General features: G+C 45.6%; 2 protein-coding genes across 10 annotated transcripts in view; one reads left to right on the plus strand and one right to left on the minus strand.

Moving 5' to 3' along the window:
* Nucleotides 1-15,756, plus strand: part of AGAP1 (ArfGAP with GTPase domain, ankyrin repeat and PH domain 1) — a 612,588-nt gene extending 596,832 nt beyond the window's left edge. For all 8 annotated transcript variants that reach the window (XM_051999115.1, XM_051999116.1, XM_051999117.1 and 5 more), the window contains 2 exons: nucleotides 3,771-4,026; nucleotides 8,021-15,756. In XM_051999115.1, the coding sequence (XP_051855075.1) occupies nucleotides 3,771-4,026; nucleotides 8,021-8,224 (460 nt within the window). In that variant the 3' untranslated portion in view covers nucleotides 8,225-15,756. The remainder of the gene's footprint in view (nucleotides 1-3,770; nucleotides 4,027-8,020) is intronic.
* ASB18 (ankyrin repeat and SOCS box containing 18) overlaps nucleotides 1-16,494 on the minus strand; it is a 413,251-nt gene that overhangs the window by 276,092 nt on the left and 120,665 nt on the right. The window lies entirely within an intron of this gene.

Below are 16,494 nucleotides of genomic sequence, written 5' to 3' on the forward strand. Positions count from 1 at the left end.
ATGAAGGGCTAGAGGAGAAATCCAGAGAAGCGCGGGCAGAGTAACGGGCTTGGACTTGGGAAAACCGGATTCAAATCCTACTTCAGACACTTACTGGATGTCGCTCTAGGCAAGACACTAACTCTTTCTGTGCCTCAGTCTCCTCGTGTGAAATGAGGTGGTTGGAGTCTCTGATCCTAGAATCCGGAGCCGGAAAAGCCCACAGAGCAGGGAGCCCTCATCTCACTGTCCTGCGGCCCCGGAGAGACTGAGATTTATCACACAAGCAGGAGAAAGGACCTTTTACAGAAGAGGAACCAAGATGCTCCTGGCACAGTCGTAGGCCCGGGCTGCTCTCTGGAGTCCCCCGCTAGTAGGTCCCTCTGTTTCACAGAGTGGGACACGGAGTCCCAGGGAAGGGACTCGATTCCGCCCCAGTGGAAGAGCCCGCTCCCGACCAGCCTCCCATTCAATCCAGAGAGAGCGTTCCCAAGGCAGGCGGAGGAAGTCGAGCTGCCCCCCTAACCACGCGGGTGGGCCGTGCTGCTCGGCGTTTGGGTGGGTCGTGGATTGAAGGGAAGGGAAGAGCTGAGCACCAATGGCCACATTTAAAACGCATTAAGAGTTCATGTTCGCTGCGGACATATTGATGTATGGAAAGAGAGGAGCAGTGCTATGTAATTATAATTGCTCTCTTGCTAAGGGATTTTGAAATATAAAGGGAAAATTCCATCACTGCAGCGAGTGTTATAACCCCTGTGATAAGTTCTGGCTTTATCACTTGTGATGATTTTGCAATAACTATTAAAAAGCAACTGGAAGGATATTAAATTGTTCAGGGAAACGATGCCCACGGAGAAAGACGGATGGTTCTGGGCTCGAAGCGGCCCACGTCAATTCCCCTTCTCTGCTCCGTCGGTCAGCTTCACCTTTGCCCCTTTCCTCCAAGACCCGGGGGCTTTGCCGTTGTCGGCGCTGGGGACGCTTCAGGCCGGCTCTGGGGGCTGCTGGGTCTGAAATGGCGACTCCCCCAAAAGCAGACTTTGGGGGGGTGGCTCCTCTCCCCCCCACTTCCGTCCCCCTACGCACACATGGGACGTCGTCTCCCTCTCCTTGCCATTGTCTCTCTTGTTCAGTGGGAATTCTGAGCCGGCTCCATCTGCGAGGGGGATAATGAGGGATGTCCCGCTCAGCTACAGGGAAATGCTTGTCCTAGAAATCTGGGGATGAAAGGCCTCCAAGGGGTGACTCGGAGGTCACTCCACTTGGACCAGGAAGTGATGCAAAACTAATCCACATTTACTGGGGAAGAATTTGTTTGCCTAAGTATTTAAAAACAGATTAGGTCTAACCTGACACTAGATTACCAGGAATAATGTCAACAGGGTTGAAAGGTGTAAACAGGCCCTTTCTTTGGGGACTCCGGCAGAAAAAGGCCTGGGAAATGAGTTTTCTCCCTAGAGCTGCTTCCTTGGGGGGCTCGGCTGAGCGCACTGATCACCATGTGGAGACCCGAGTCTGAGGGCGGAGAACCCCGGGATTTAGCCCGAGCTCTCCCAGTTCTGGGGGAAGCCGGGCTGCTGTTCCTTAAATAGAAGGATTCTTTTTTTCCTTCTTCGTCATCATGGCGAAGTCGTTGTCGGAATCCCTAATTGCCGGGGGTGGGGGGTGCCGGGCTTCGGAGACTCCGTTCCGATGGGTTTCCGATTTGAAGGGCAACTTGAAAAGGCCAGCCCCGCTCTTTGAAAAATGCTGACATTCTTTGTCTCGAGAGTGATACTGTCGAGTTCCTGCTCAGAAGTGTGAGCTTTTCTGTTTGAAGTCAGGCTCGCTTCCCTGCCCCCTCCTTTGAGGAACCAAAATGAGCAGAATTACTCAGTGGAGAATGGAAAGTGTATTGCCCCACGAGAGGCAGGGGGGGCCAGCTCCGCGCTGCCTCCGGGGGTGACCCCACAGGAAAGGCAGCAGCCTTCTCTCGGCCACGGTCTCTCCAGCCGTCAAAAGAGAGAGACAGGCCAGAGAAGCTACAAGGTTCCTTCTAGCCCCAAATGTGTGATCCAAGGCACTCCTGTGGTCCTCACGTTTTCTAATAAGAAGTCTGATGGCTGTCAGGGCTCCAGCCCCTCTTTTCCCCTTTTCCAAAGCACAGAAGCGTCTACACTCAAACAGCCAGCACCGAGTCCCTCTGCCCTTAGCTCAGGGATCCAGGCGTCTACACACAAATAGCCACATGGGAATGACTTTGAAGATTATCTGAGAACCCTAGCGTCATAAATTCAGAGCTAGACAAGATGCTAATAGTCCCCTAGCACCCCTCCCTCCCTCCCTTAACTCCTCATTTTCAAACAAATAAACTGCACCTTGATGGAGAAAACTGACTAGAGACTGGGGAGACTTTTATAGACTTTACAATTCAGGAAACTAGGACCAGACACCCAATATCACACAGCTACCAAGTGGGCAGGTCGGTTTTCGAACCCAGGTCCTCTGGCTCTACAGCCTCTTTGTGCCATGCTGTGCTGTTCTCCTAGGCACCCTCCTGGTCCTCACTGCTCTGTCTCCTCCCCCTCCCCCGACCCCAGGAGAATGCCATCTTCCTGAGGACAAAGACTGATCACTGCTTTTCTTCCTAGTTCAGACTGAGCAGAATTGTATACCATAGGAGCTTAATGTGCTTCCTGAACCGGGCTGAGAGAATTTGATATAAGCTTGTTATAAAAACCTTTCCCCAAATTTCCACCTAGAAACTTTAATCCTGACTTGGAACATCCTTGCTGCCGCCGGAACTATGGTGTGGGGTCCCCAGATAGGCAATCGCAAATGCTGGGGATTCGGGGAACCTGCCTTAGCCTGCCTGAAACCTTCTGGGGTCTCACCCAGCCCACCTAGTGCAGAGAGCAAAACCTACCGACTTCCCTGGCCACATCCTCCTCGGCTTGCCCTGGGAAGGACACGCGGAGTTGGATGGGATGAGAAAGTTTCCCCAGGTGGAGGGTGTAATGGGCAGGGTGGACTAGGAAACCGGTATCTTGGAAGGTGATTTGTTTATGTCTTTATTAGAGTGTAAGCTTCCAGAGGGCAGGGACAGATATGTGCTTTTTTCTTTTTTAAATGAACTTGATGAACATCAACAGACATTAGGAATCAATTTCCTTGGCCTAGGCAGCTTCCAGGTGAGGAAAGTCCTTCTCCCAGTCCAATCTTCATACTGGTTTGGGGAGCCTTGCCTGGAGCAGTGAGAGGGAAAGGGACCCAGCACCCAAATCCCCCTGGGATTTATTTTCTACCTCTTTATTTTCATGTAAAAAGAAGAATAGAAAAAGAGGCCAGAATTTTTTTAAGTCAGTTAATAAAAAATTATTAAATATCCTTCTATTCCAAGGGATAGAAAGGTAAAAGACAGTTGTTAATATCAAGAATCTCACAAGTGATTTGCTTATTGGCTGCATTAATATAAATATAATACACAGATTTATCAAGGTTCTATCCTGGTGTACTCTGGTCTCATCAGACCCGACCTACAACATTAAACTTAGTTCTCGGAACCACTTCCAAGGGAGAACGTTAACAAACGGGACGGAGCACGTGCATGACGAGGACGTTCGTCAGGCTGGGTGGGCCTCCCGAGAGCCCCAGAGTTTTGCACTCACTCATTAATTTAAAAGCAAAAGAAATACTCCTGCTGTTTCATGTTTTGCCTTCGTCCAAGCTCCTGGGTGGGGGGGAGCTTTCTTAGCCTTCTCTTGCTTCTGCTAACCGAGAATCTGGTGTCTCACCAACTGCTCTTCCAGGGAAGAAAAGGAGCGATGGATACGAGCTAAGTATGAGCAGAAGCTCTTCCTGGCTCCTCTGCCATGCATGGAACTCTCTCTGGGCCAGCACCTGCTGAGGGCCACGGCAGACGAGGACTTGAGGACTGTCATCCTGCTCCTGGCCCACGGCTCACGGGAGGAAGTGAATGAGACCTGCGGGGAGGGTGACGGACGCACGGCTCTCCACCTGGCCTGTCGGAAGGGGAATGTGGTCCTGGTACAGCTCTTGATCTGGGTAAGTTTCCAGCTTGAGGGGGAGCAGGAATGGAGCCACTCGGCTGGTCTTTCCCCATAGCAGGGGGGAACGAGGGGGGGCAGAGGAGCTCAGGAAATGTTCTGGGCTCTGTCCTTGCTTCTCCACACGCTGATCTCTCACTCTCCCCCTATGTGACTTGGAGAGGGCCACTTCCACCTCTGGGCCATGAGTCTCCTCCTCTGCCAAACTCATAGTAGGGGCATCTAAGGAAATAAAAGGTGAGGATGTGAACTGGAAGGGGTCTTTGAAATTATCTAAGTCTGAGCTTCACTCCAAGAAGGTTTTATATATATATATATAATATCCCAATGTCGCAAATGGCAGAATAGGGAATAAAACCCCAATCTTCAGGGTTTTTTCCCCATTATCTAAATAACTTCTATTAGAGTCCAAAAATAAACATTTATTAAGAACCTAAAAAAATGATGAAAAAAGTAAAATTGGTGGGTTGGTGGGTTTCATGCAATGTGCCCAAAGTCCTGCCATCTCCATTCTTTCACTGCCAGTCCCCTGCCATAGGAGAACATCAGTGTACCGGCTGGCCTTGCTCTGACATGCTCAGATTAGCAAGGTGTTCTTTGACATTGATTATGTAAGTAATATTATCCCCATTTTACAGATGGGGAACAAATTCAGTGAGTGACTCCCCAGAATTCACAACTGATTATAGTTGAAAATAGAATTCAAAACCCAGCTCTTTCCACTGCTCCATCCAGCATTCACAGGCACCATTCTGGTAGGGAAATTGGGATCCCGTTGCGCTGGCTTCACTCTGCCTGGGCAGAGGGGCCTCCCCTCCCACCAGCTTGCCAAGCCCCCGCTTTCACATATGCACATCATTCATTCATCTCACCATCACACTATTTTACGCCGACAACGACACAGCGCAACAGCCCGTGCCCTCCATGAGCTTACGTTCAGCCCAGAGGCAGGGGGCCTGAATGGACACAAATGACTTGTCTGTGCATGTTGTAGTCTCTGCTAGCAGAATGCAAGGACCTTGAGGTCAGGGCTATTTTTTCTTTAGTTCTTTGTGTCTCCAGCGCCTGGCATAGAGCTTTCCGTAGAGACTTTGTGCCAAAAGATTCCAACCTAGCTCAATCCAACCCAATCCACCCCAATCAGCATTTAAACAAATAAAAAGTCTACATAAAAGATGCTTATTGGGGTGGATTGGGTTGGCTTGGGCCAGGTTGGAATCTTTTGGCAAAAATATCCCTCTGACCTTAAAATGGCGAGTGCGCAAGGATCCAAAAGAAAAGAAGTGGCTCCAATGAGGCGTCCCATAGGTAAACATCCCAAAGCTGGGAGCCTCTTAGCGAGCAGTTTTCTAAAAACTTGATCTTTCTCAGACTTAAATCTTCCCATGCTTGACTTCAGGTCAAAGATCCCACCCAGATCAGAGGCTAGTTTTTTGATGTTTCCAAGAAAAAAAAAATTCCCTTCCACCTTTTTGCCTTATACAAATTTTATACAGTATAAATTTACAAATAGAATTTGTAAATTGTACACAAATACAAATTTAAAAAAGAAACCCTCAAACAGCCAATTCACTTCTTCAGGATCCAAGTCTTCCCTCCTCATTCCTAGAATGCAGAAATTACAAATGGTGGCAAGTAAGCCCCCAATCCGTTTTTCCTGAGGCACCTGCTTTATTTCTGATTCATGTTCACTTAAGGAAGGGCCTTGGAAGAAAATCCATCTTGATGCATTGGCCAAAAGTACTAATCGGATGGAAGACATATCTGTCCACTCTTCTGAGGCACCGAGCAGTGTCCCCCAGTGGGACGCCAAGCAGAAATTACCCAGCTTGTTTCTTCTTCGTGCTTGGAGGTCTTCCATAACATTCAACCTGATCAACTTTAACAAGTGTGCGGAGCCCCATGTAAGGTCTTAGAGACTGAAATGTTCCCGTTTCCAGGATGTGAGGGACAGGTCCCCAATATCCACAGTACAGGAAAGGTCAGAGAGGCACAAAGTGGCCTGGAAGAGCCTGGGGAGCCTCATATATGGGCCGGATGATACTTGTCATTGTTGTTGGGGGATTCTCTCCCAATCATAAGGTCATAGAGTTAGAACAGAATTGGCCTTGGAACTCATTTCAAATGCCCCCAAAAATATAGATGAGGAAACTAAATCAGGAAAATGTTAAATTATTAAATTGTCAAGGATCATAGATTTGGAGTTGAAAGGGATGTTGGAGGTCATCCTATCTGACCTCATTTTACAGAAAAGGAAACTGAGGACCAGGGAGGTAAGTGTCTGGTAAGACAGGGCCCAAGTCTTCTTAGTATTTCTTGTACCTCAAGCCTTTTGCTTTATCTACTAAACTACCCGGGTGAGGCGCTCACCCTTCCAAATCTGAATTGCATAATAATAACAATGACAATAAAGGGATTTACATAACACTACAGATATCATTTCATTTGACCCTCATAACAGTCCTGTGAGATGGATGCTAGTACAATCCCATTTTACAGATGAAGAAGCTGAGGCAGACAGAAGTTAGGTGGCTTGTCCTTGAGCACACAACTAGTAAGTTTGGGAGACAAGATTTGAACTCGGGTTTCCTGACTTGGGAGATCAGCCACCGCCAACAGCGGAGTTCCAAGGTCTGGGATTCAGATCCCACCTCTGACCCACAATCTCTGTTTGGCCTTGATGAGGTCATCCGCCCCTCATTGTTCCAGGTGCCAGTCTGCCTTTGACCAGGGAGTTTTCTAAGTTTTTCCCTGTAACCACCACCACCCATCAGAAACTTCACATTTCTAAAAAAAGAGTAAATTAAGTTGAGATGACAAGTCACAAATTATTATGGAAATTGATGAGCCAAAGCTCTCATTGCGCATCTATCTGATTTGCTTTTGTGTTGTTCAGATATATAAAGAGATTGAAAGAATGTAGGGATGCGGGTCCAAGTATCCAGGGCCTGAGGCTGGGGAATGTGGTATTTCCCAATGCATTTCCCCCTTAATTTCATATTCAATTCCATACACCCTGGTGAAGCACTCACTTAAAAACAGCCCTAGCATAGAAAGACCAAGATGCAGCAAGTATTTATTAAGCACCTGTGCTGTTCCAGACTCTGTACTAATGCTGGGGATCTAAAGCCTCTGCAAAAATAGTCCTGCCCTCAAGGAGCTTATAATTGAATTATAAGTTTTCTCCTCCCCTCAGTGCTGAAAATGTTTTCTCTCTGGCTTTTATGCAAGAATAATCCCTGCCCTCAAGGAGCTTATAAATGAATGAGGAACTTTCCCTTTCCTTGAAGTTTTCTCCTCCCCTCAGGGCTGAAAGTGTTTTCTCCCTGGCATTTATGCAGGAATAATCCCTGCCCTCAAACAGTGTATTATGAAGTGAAGATCTTTCTGTGCACTAATATCTGAAGTTTTCTCCTCCCCTCAGTGCTGAAAGTGTTTTCTCCCTGGCATTTATGCAAAATAATCCCTGCCCTCAAGCAGCTTATAATGGAAGCTTTCAATGCCCTTATCCCTGAAGTTTTCTCATCCCCCTCGGTGCTGAAAGTGTTTTCTCCCTTGTATTTACACTCCTTCTCTCAGCCAGAGTTTCTTCTTCTGGAAAATGTGGGAACTGAATTAGAATTAGCCAGACCCTGAGGTTCTTTGTAGCTCCAGATCCAGTATAGGAAGAAGGGTGTGGGGTTAATGTATGTGTTTGTCTGTCTGTCCTGCATCTCTTAAGAACTCTAGTGTAGCCTTTGAAACGTTTCTAAGAATACTTGTTTTGAATGCATAAAATGAAATCTATAAAGAATTACAAAAAGAAACCACGCTGATCAAAATGTGGTGGGGGTTTGGAGGTTTTTGTTTTGGGGGCTTTTGGTTGTTGTTGTTATTTTTGCTGTTTTTGTTTTTAACGTTCGCCCTGGTTCGGCCCCGTGAGTGAAGGAACAAGCTCCTCCACCCCCGCCCGCCCCCTGAGTGCTCTAAAATGGGCTCTCTTCTCCCCGCAGTATGGCGTGGATGTCATGGCCCGAGACGCCCACGGAAACACGGCTCTGGCCTACGCCCGGCAAGCCCCGAGCCAGGAGTGCATTGACATTCTCCTGCAGTACGGCTGTCCCGACGAGCGCTTCGTCCTCATGGCCACCCCGAACCTGTCCCGGAAAAACAACAACCGGAACAACAGCAGCGGCCGGATGCCCACCATCCTCTGAGTTGTGAGTGCGGCTCTGCCGGCACCCCAAAATCAGCAGCCCTCCTTGTACCCTTTCTCCTCCAAATTACAGCCTGTGAGTGTCATGAGGTCCCCGTCCCCCCTCGCCATCCTAGCCCACCCCACTCCCCCCAAATCAGAAATCTGGACAAACAGGAGGAGAATAGAGGCGGAAGAGGAGGAGGGAAGAGGACCACAGAAGGAACGATCCTCCTTAAAGATCTTAATGATGAACACAGAAAGAGGGAGGAAAAAAAAAAAACCAGCCTGGCCCCGGTCCCTTTGATCATGCTTAACACGCGGCATGGGACCGAGCATTTTACGGGTTGTCCGCAGACTGTCTCGGCAAGTGATGGGGACGAGGGCGGGGGAGGGAGGCAGGGAGAAGGAAGGAGGGAGGAAGAGGAGGCAGAAGAGAGAAGGCACGGTAACTTTCCTTAACTGCCAGTTAAGCACATCAGTACTTTTCCCCGCTCCCAAACGGAACCCCTGGATTTCATTCTCTTTGCCGAGGAGCTTGACGACATAAATCAGAAGCAAGCACAGAGTTTGTCAGGTTTGAAGCTCCTATGATGGTGTGTGTCAAATCAGTTGTAGCTAATCTGTCCAGGGAGAATACTGGCTTCATTACACTTGTATAGTTGAGCTCTTCCAGCATTACCGCTGTTTAATAGGACATGATTAGTCATCACGGAGAAAAAAGCATATTAGCTGAGAAGGTAGTTACTCGGCACGCATCGGTGATTGCCTGGATGTGATTGCAATATTCTTCCGAGCATCATATTATCTCAGACATGTTCTTCGGAGCCCTTGGAGTCCTCCTTTCTAAATTCACTGTCATAATTTAGGATCTGTTTAATTTTTCAGCCCAAAGAGAGAAAAGCAGTTGCCGAGTAGTATTTGACTGCAGTCTCCTTGGTGTTAACAACAAAATGGGAAAAAATAAATAAAAGTAACGATGAAATCCAGAAAGGAAATCGTGAACCCTGCTAACAATCACATTTCAAGTACGTTTAGTCAACTCAGTAAATGAGTCCACAGCAATTTTTTTTTCTTTCCAGCCGAGAGAGAGATTTTTTTTTTCCTGTCCTTTGGCCAAGGTGGGTGTGTCAAATTCAGGGGTCCCTCTCATGCTGTGTTGCCTAAGTTATACAGATTTTTGTATTGTGTCTTTAGATGAGTGTAAAATCTATTTGAATAAAAAAAAAAGTTCACAAAGATGCATTGATTTTTGTACAGATGGATGGCACCTCCACTGATTTGGAAATTGACCTACATGTGAACACATCGTGGGGCAACTTGAGGGGATGGGAGGGTTACGGGTCATTGACACAGAAAGGGCCCCAACGGCAGCCACTTCCCATCTATTTTTGTATATTCTTAAAGAACGTTTTGGAATGATAGGCTAGCCCGTTTTATTTATTTTTTAAAAGGTGATGCTGAACCTTGTTAGAAAGCTAAGGGGAGGGGTGGGTGCTTTTCAGCCGGGGAAACAATTTAGATGTAACATTTTTGCCGAGGGAGACAAAGGGCTGGGTCTTAAGGGAAGAGCAGATTTATCTCCTAAAACCCAAATGCTTAGGAAAGGGAGCCCGTGAATAACATCCCCTCTCATCTCCCACTCTGGCTGATCTCAGGGGGGAAGACAGACCTGCCCCAACCGAACACTCCTTCCCGGGCACATGGCAAAACAAACGGGATTGTTTCTGAGGTGGAGGAGCGGGGATCCCGAAGAGGCCCTTGGGAGTAGGGAGGTGGAGAGAGGGGTCTGGAACCGTGAAGGGGGAAATCTGGCCTGAATTAGAAAGCGCTGGACGGTGTTGCCAATCCCATCCAGCCAAATAATTCCAGAAACTCTGTTTCCAGTTTTGTACATGTGTCATCTATGTTTCCTTGGGAATTTTTTAAATTTTTGTTTTTGCTTTAATTTTATCTTTTTCTTTCCTTTAAAAAAAAAAAAAGGAAAGGAAAAGAAAAGAAAAAAAAAAAAGATTGAGCAAAACATTAAGCACTGAGTAGAATATAAATCAGTTTCTCCTCTGAATTAAACCTCTGAAATGTCAGTGTTGGGAGAAGCAGGAAGGGGGTCCCCAGGGTGAGAATGATCCCCAGATTTCCTGCCTCCCCTTTAGTGTTGGAGATACACACTCCACTCCTGCATGCCTGCTTTTGTCTCTGTCTCTCTCTCTCTCCCCGTCCCTTCTACCCCCTCCTTTCTTTCTCCCTCTGTCCCCCTCCCACCGTGGAAGCCCATCAGTCTCAGTTCCATCTCCCGAGAGCAGGAAGTACATTGCCCCTGCTCCTGCTCCTCTTAACTCATTGTTGGTGCTCCGGGAGGAAGTCCGCTCTCCTGAGCCCAAGTTTTGGCAACAAGAGGTTTCAAAAGAAGGAGGGGGTGCTAAGTGGGGGTCTTGTTTGTGAGTCTGCTTTTGTGCTGTTAGAAAAAACAGAAGCTCCTTCCTTATTCCCAAAGCTTAGCCTCCCATTTGAATGTTTTACTAACAAAGAAAATAAAAAACTTAAGGAGAGAGGCCTGTCCTAGAGATTGCACTTGGTAGGGGGCAAAGGATAAAGTGTAAAATATTTATTTCCATGGCCGTTTTGAGCTCTGTAGGAACTGGTGGATGAGACAGAACAGTTAGGGGGGGGGGGGGGTTAGTTTGTTTTGTTTTAATAAAAGCGACTAAAAAGGAAAAAGCAAAGATTGGAAGGATGATGGAGAATATGACAAGGGGAGAGAAGAAGAAAGAATCAGGAGGCAAAAAGCTAATGATGCCGTCGTCCCTCACAGAAGGACAATTGCTGCAATTTTATATCCAAGCAAACCTTCCTTCCTTCCTTCCCTCATCAGTCGCATCATTTGGCTGAACGGTTGCTAAAATGGATGAGTGTTTATTGCAGATCTAGTCAGGTCCAGAAAAAAAAGTAAAGGCAGGCTAGAAAAAGGATTGACTTCTAAGAGATCTGCTACCGAAACCTCGCTGCCTTTGTTTCAGTGGCCGGGTCCCCTTGATTGAAGAGGATCTCAGATCTCAGGATGTACAGCTCCCCCCCCCCCCTTCCCCTTTCCCTACCTTGCCCTGCTGCTCCCAGAAATGAGCAGCCCTGGAAGATGAGTGGAGTGTGAATTAATGAATCTCCTGCCCTATGAGCAGAGCAATAAGTTCACATCAACATTTACATATTCCAGAAGGGTGTGGCAATATATACCACCAGCCCATTGATAGAGATTATTGGTCTTGGAGGTGACGGTGAGAGCAAGTGTAATGAGCTCTGGCCGGTGCAAAATTCATTCCTGGCTCCTAAGTAGTTTGGTAATTTGTTACGTTATATTGCACAGAGAGTGTGTGAGATGGATCTGCAAGTTGGGGGGAGGGAGGATTGTTTTGTTTTGTTTTTCCCTGGGCCTTCTGGATGCTGGCTGACCAAAACAAAAGGGAGAAAGAGAGAGGGAGGGGTTAGCATTTTCTTTACAAAGGTTTACATTCAGGGAAAGTTCCAAGGGGCCCCCACCATTCTCATTCACCCACTTCTTTGGGCAGCATGAAAGGGAAAAGCAGAAAACTTGGATTCTTGTCTAGGAAGGATGGATGGCCTGGATGAAAGTTAGACCCACTGAACATTAAGGACGAAGGGAAAGCCTTTGCTGAGGATGAAAGAATCACACGGTCATCGAACTGGAGTTAAAAGATGCAGCTCATTTCAGCTGCATTTTGTAGATGAGAAAAGTGAGATTGGGAATGCTTAGGCAGAATCAGAGGCAGAACTTGAACCCAGATGCAGAGGGCGTGATTTTTCCACGGTGCCCCACTGCCCTCATTGTCATAATCCATAGGAAGAAAAACGGTTCCCCCAATAAGCCTGAGTCTCTCTCCCTTCTGCTCTTAGCCCCTCTTTCACTGGCTTTCTCTAGAGTCCAGCTTCCCTGTTCTGCACACATACACCCCAAGTATCTTATGAACAGATGGAAAAAATACATTTTTAAAGCAGAAGGAAATGCCCATAGAAATGCATGGCACACTTGAGTCTGGCCGGTTAATTTGTATAATACGACCTCATATTTCCACAACCCCCTTGTCAGTCTTCCCACTTGCCAACTCTCACCTCTCAGAGTTTATACTTTGAAAAAAATGAGAGGTTAAGATCCTGGATGAAAGTTACCATCAACTTTCCTAACGTGGCCCATGCCCTTCCTTTTCTGTGATGCACAAAGTCCCTTGGGGCCACCCAGGCAGAGGATGACTTTTAATACCCCTTTATTTTAGAAGCGAAGGGTTTGGACACCACGCCATGGCTGCAGCATAGAGCATGGCCCAGGTTTGGGCCTTTTAAGGTACTAAATTATATGACTTTGTAGCCCAGGATGCATTTTGGGACCCCTAGTGCTCTTCATGCATATGGACTCTTTCCATCTCCAAGAGGGATTAGACTGTGGCTGAGTCCCAGAGGGAAAATGAATGGAAATTGCAAGAGGGAACATAACATTTTGCCACGAGGGCACATGTCCTAATACTTAGAGTTGTCATGAGCAAAATGGGAGCACCAGGCAGAGCTGGGAATGGGAATGGGAATGGTCATGCAGAGGCTACACAAGCCAGCTGCTCAGGATGCTATTGAGAACTGGCAGGTGATGAGGGTCCTACCCAACTTTACAAATAATGTTTTTTTTCGTTTTAGGTCAGATATAGAAGTAATTTAATCTTGGGTTATTTCTTTTGATCAAAAATAAAACCTTTTTTTTAAAAAACCAAGAACTCTTGACTTGAAAAATAGTTGGAGGGTTTCAGCAATATTCTCTCTGTATCCCTATATCATGCATGTTCCTCTATGTGCAAATGCAAAGAGGAAGTGTGAAAGGCCAAATCTCAGGTCATTTCTTCTGCATCTTCAGTTAAAATATAAGCCCCTTGAGGGCAGAAGCTGATTTTTTCCTTTGTTTTTCTAAAACTTAGCAGGGTAGGTGGCACATAGCACACAATAGGTCTTTTAATAAAAGTTTATTTAGTGGTACTTCACCAAACACACCAGCTCTGTATGTAGGGCACTGTCCTAGGTGCTGAATGAGATCCAAAGCCTTTTAAAAGTCTTTACAAAATTCATAGAAGAAATCTTTGGACAATTTTTTTTTTTTTTTTTTTTTTGCTCTGAGATTACAGATATGAAATTGGAAGGGGTGTGAGAGATCATTTAGTTCTACTTCAGTCCCACTTCACAGATGAGTTTTCTGAGGCAGAGAGATGTCAGCAGAAAAGCCTGGACCAAAACCAAAGGCTTTTGATCCCAAATTCAGAGCTCTATCCAATGAGCAACACTACCCATAATATAGTGCTTAGAAACAACGGAGCTTTATGCTTTAAAAAACACTTTCCAATGCAAAATTTCATTTGATGTTCCCCAAACTCAATAACACAAAGCACATATTATAGTTCACATTTTCATCACATTTTCCCCTATGAAAATGAATGGGCTTGTCCAAATGATGGAGTCAGATCTTCTGACTTTGAGGTCAGTGCTCCTTCTGCTCTACCTGCACTCAAGTGCTGTCCAAAACAGATTCAAATGCCCTCGGCAAGCACCCTTCTAATAAATGAATGGAAATTCCAGAAGGATAGGACTGTTGGGCTTTTTAGGCTTAACACCTAGCTCAATGCTTGGTATACAGTAGATGCTTGATAAATGCTTTGAGGACAGTTGAATATGATGACATTGATCACAGAAAGCCAGTCTCTTAACTCAGATTTCAAGAGAAGGTCTTTCATTTTTCTTGCCAGACAGATATTATTTAGACTTGGATAGAAAGCAAAAAAAAAAAAAATCCTTTTGAAATCTGTCCTTAAAAATAAGAAAAGAAAAAGAAATCAAGCTAATCATAGGAAATTCTGCTATGATGGCACTTATCAAATGAAGGAATCCTGATTTTAGTTGAAGACAATTTCCTATCTTACTGTCCCTTGTATATAGAAATCTTTAGAAATAGCATTTGGCCCATAGAGCGTTAGCCATTCCCGAGTGACATCCGGGCCGTTCTTGGGCTGCCTGCCTCCCTTCTCACGTTCCCAGAAGTTTCACATTTATGTCACATGCATCTTTGGGATACATTTGAGAGATAGGAAGAATTACAATAAGTCAATAGGAAGAAACAAGCTAGAAATATTTCTCATGCATTGCTTATGCAAATATTCAGTTGTTTCCTGTGGTCACAAACTATTATGAGTGCAGAGGGATACTGAAGGAAGGCCCTTGGAAAAGGAATTTTGTGGGTTATTTACTAGAGTAGATGAAAAAAGTACTTTGAGAAATTAGAACATTTCAAATGGGGGGAATTCACCTGGAACATATAAAGTAAAATTAGTCCATCAACAAGTACAAATGTTTTAATATCAATAGAAGAACACTAAAAAGATGCTCTATGAAACTGTGAACTTCTTAGATTTTGAGTTTGGGGATGTGTATTAATATATAAAGTAGTAACACAATTGCCCTTTTTGTGTCCTTCTACATAAAGTAATCTTTTCCTCAAAGATTTGGAAAAATGTACACAGTGCTTGCTCCTAGTTGTTAAAGGCATGTGCAAATTGAATATCTTTCATGACCATTGATGGGATCCTTCCCTAAGCCACAGAGAACCCCTAGCAATTCTCTGTGAAAAATGAGCACTCCCTGCAAGGTCAACTAATGGGTCAAGGTTAGTCAGGGCATCTCCCTCCTTGGCCCAATTCTCCAGTTGAGATGCACCAAGTCCTGCAAAGGAAAGGAACCCCTATTCCATGGGTGTTGATCTCACTGGTAGAGGTAGGAAACATTGGGATGGAGGTGAGGGGAGGGGTCCCGATTGGCTTTGGAAGGGATATTTGGGATATTCTTCCCTTAGTACAGACAGGCAGTGTGTGCGTTTTGAGAGCCACCCCACCCATTCCATCCCAGCGGTCCCTATCCAGCAGTACATTGCTTTCCCTTTGGGCGCTTGACTCTCTTTCCGGGGCTCACCCCCAGCTGCCTTCTCGTAGCCCTCCCTAGTGATCCAACCCCCCCCTTCTCATCTTGTCAGCAGGGGGCTGGGGAACATTGTGAAAGGTCTCTCTCAGGCCTGGTACAGGGCAGATGTTAACGCACGGTTATTGTTTTTTTGTTGTTGTTGTTTCTGTAAATAGCAATGTACAAATGATGAAAAAAGCAGTGTGGAATTAATGAAGAGATGAGCTTTTGGGTTGTTTTTATATTACCTCATTCAGCAAGTTTGTTTTACAATGATGATTCAACAACGCTTAATTTATATTGTTTGTACTGTAATTAAAACCATTGACAGACATTTCACCTTGCTTGTTATTTCATACAATCTTGATTTGATTAAATATGCCAGTTTGTATTATGTTTTTCTCCCTCCCATGGGATTTCTTTGTGTGTGTCAGCTGTACAGTATTCTGAATGAAAAATGAAAAAAAAAAGAAAGAAAAGGTGTAAAGTACTGCCTAGGGAGAATGAGAGAGAGGCTGCTATATTGTACAGGTCTCTAATAAAGAAAAAAAACAAGTATGTCACAAGCCTCTGTGGATGTCTTTGGGTATCATTGGTCTTGGGTTGAGGTTGGGTTTGGGTCTTTACAATTGGTTTGTTTTCCATTCTTCAGGGGGAAAAGGAGCAGGGTTTAGCGCTAATATAATACCCCCATCATACAATTCTAACATAATGGCCCCCGCAAGGAAACCAGTTGGTCAGTTTTGGCTGAATTGGGTAAATCTCTAGGCTGATCTGATGCTAAACCCACTCAATAATAGGTTTTTGTCACTTTCTCTTCTTTGAAAGAGGACTCTCATCTAGATGAATCCTGCTGGAGGGGAAGAACTATCGCATTGTCCCTAGACTATCTGACACTTTAAGACTTCTTTTTTCAAAGGATCCATGACCTCAAGGACATGAACACTCCAGCCACCAGTAGATTGCACCCCTTCAGTGGCTGTGGATTAGATATAGCTCTTGTCCAGGACCTTCCATCAGTGCTCCACAGAAGAACCACCAAATGCTTTCTTCAGGAACTTTAGTCCTTAGCTGCCAGTGCACCCATAGGATAATTACTGCAACCAATTGCTCCTTTCCTTTTGATGATGCACTTCCTAAGTGACAAACCAGAAAAGGATGTTTGGAAGGTTCAGATTCCTCTCCCATTAGAGGTCCTCAGGAAGAGGCAGAGGGAGCACTTATTGGGATATGAGAATAGGAATTCTTTTCAGCTATGTATTGGACTACATGACCCCTGAGGTTCCTTCCAACACT

Source organism: Antechinus flavipes, chromosome 4 (genome assembly GCF_016432865.1).
Source record: "Antechinus flavipes isolate AdamAnt ecotype Samford, QLD, Australia chromosome 4, AdamAnt_v2, whole genome shotgun sequence".
Taxonomy (NCBI): domain Eukaryota; kingdom Metazoa; phylum Chordata; class Mammalia; order Dasyuromorphia; family Dasyuridae; genus Antechinus; species Antechinus flavipes.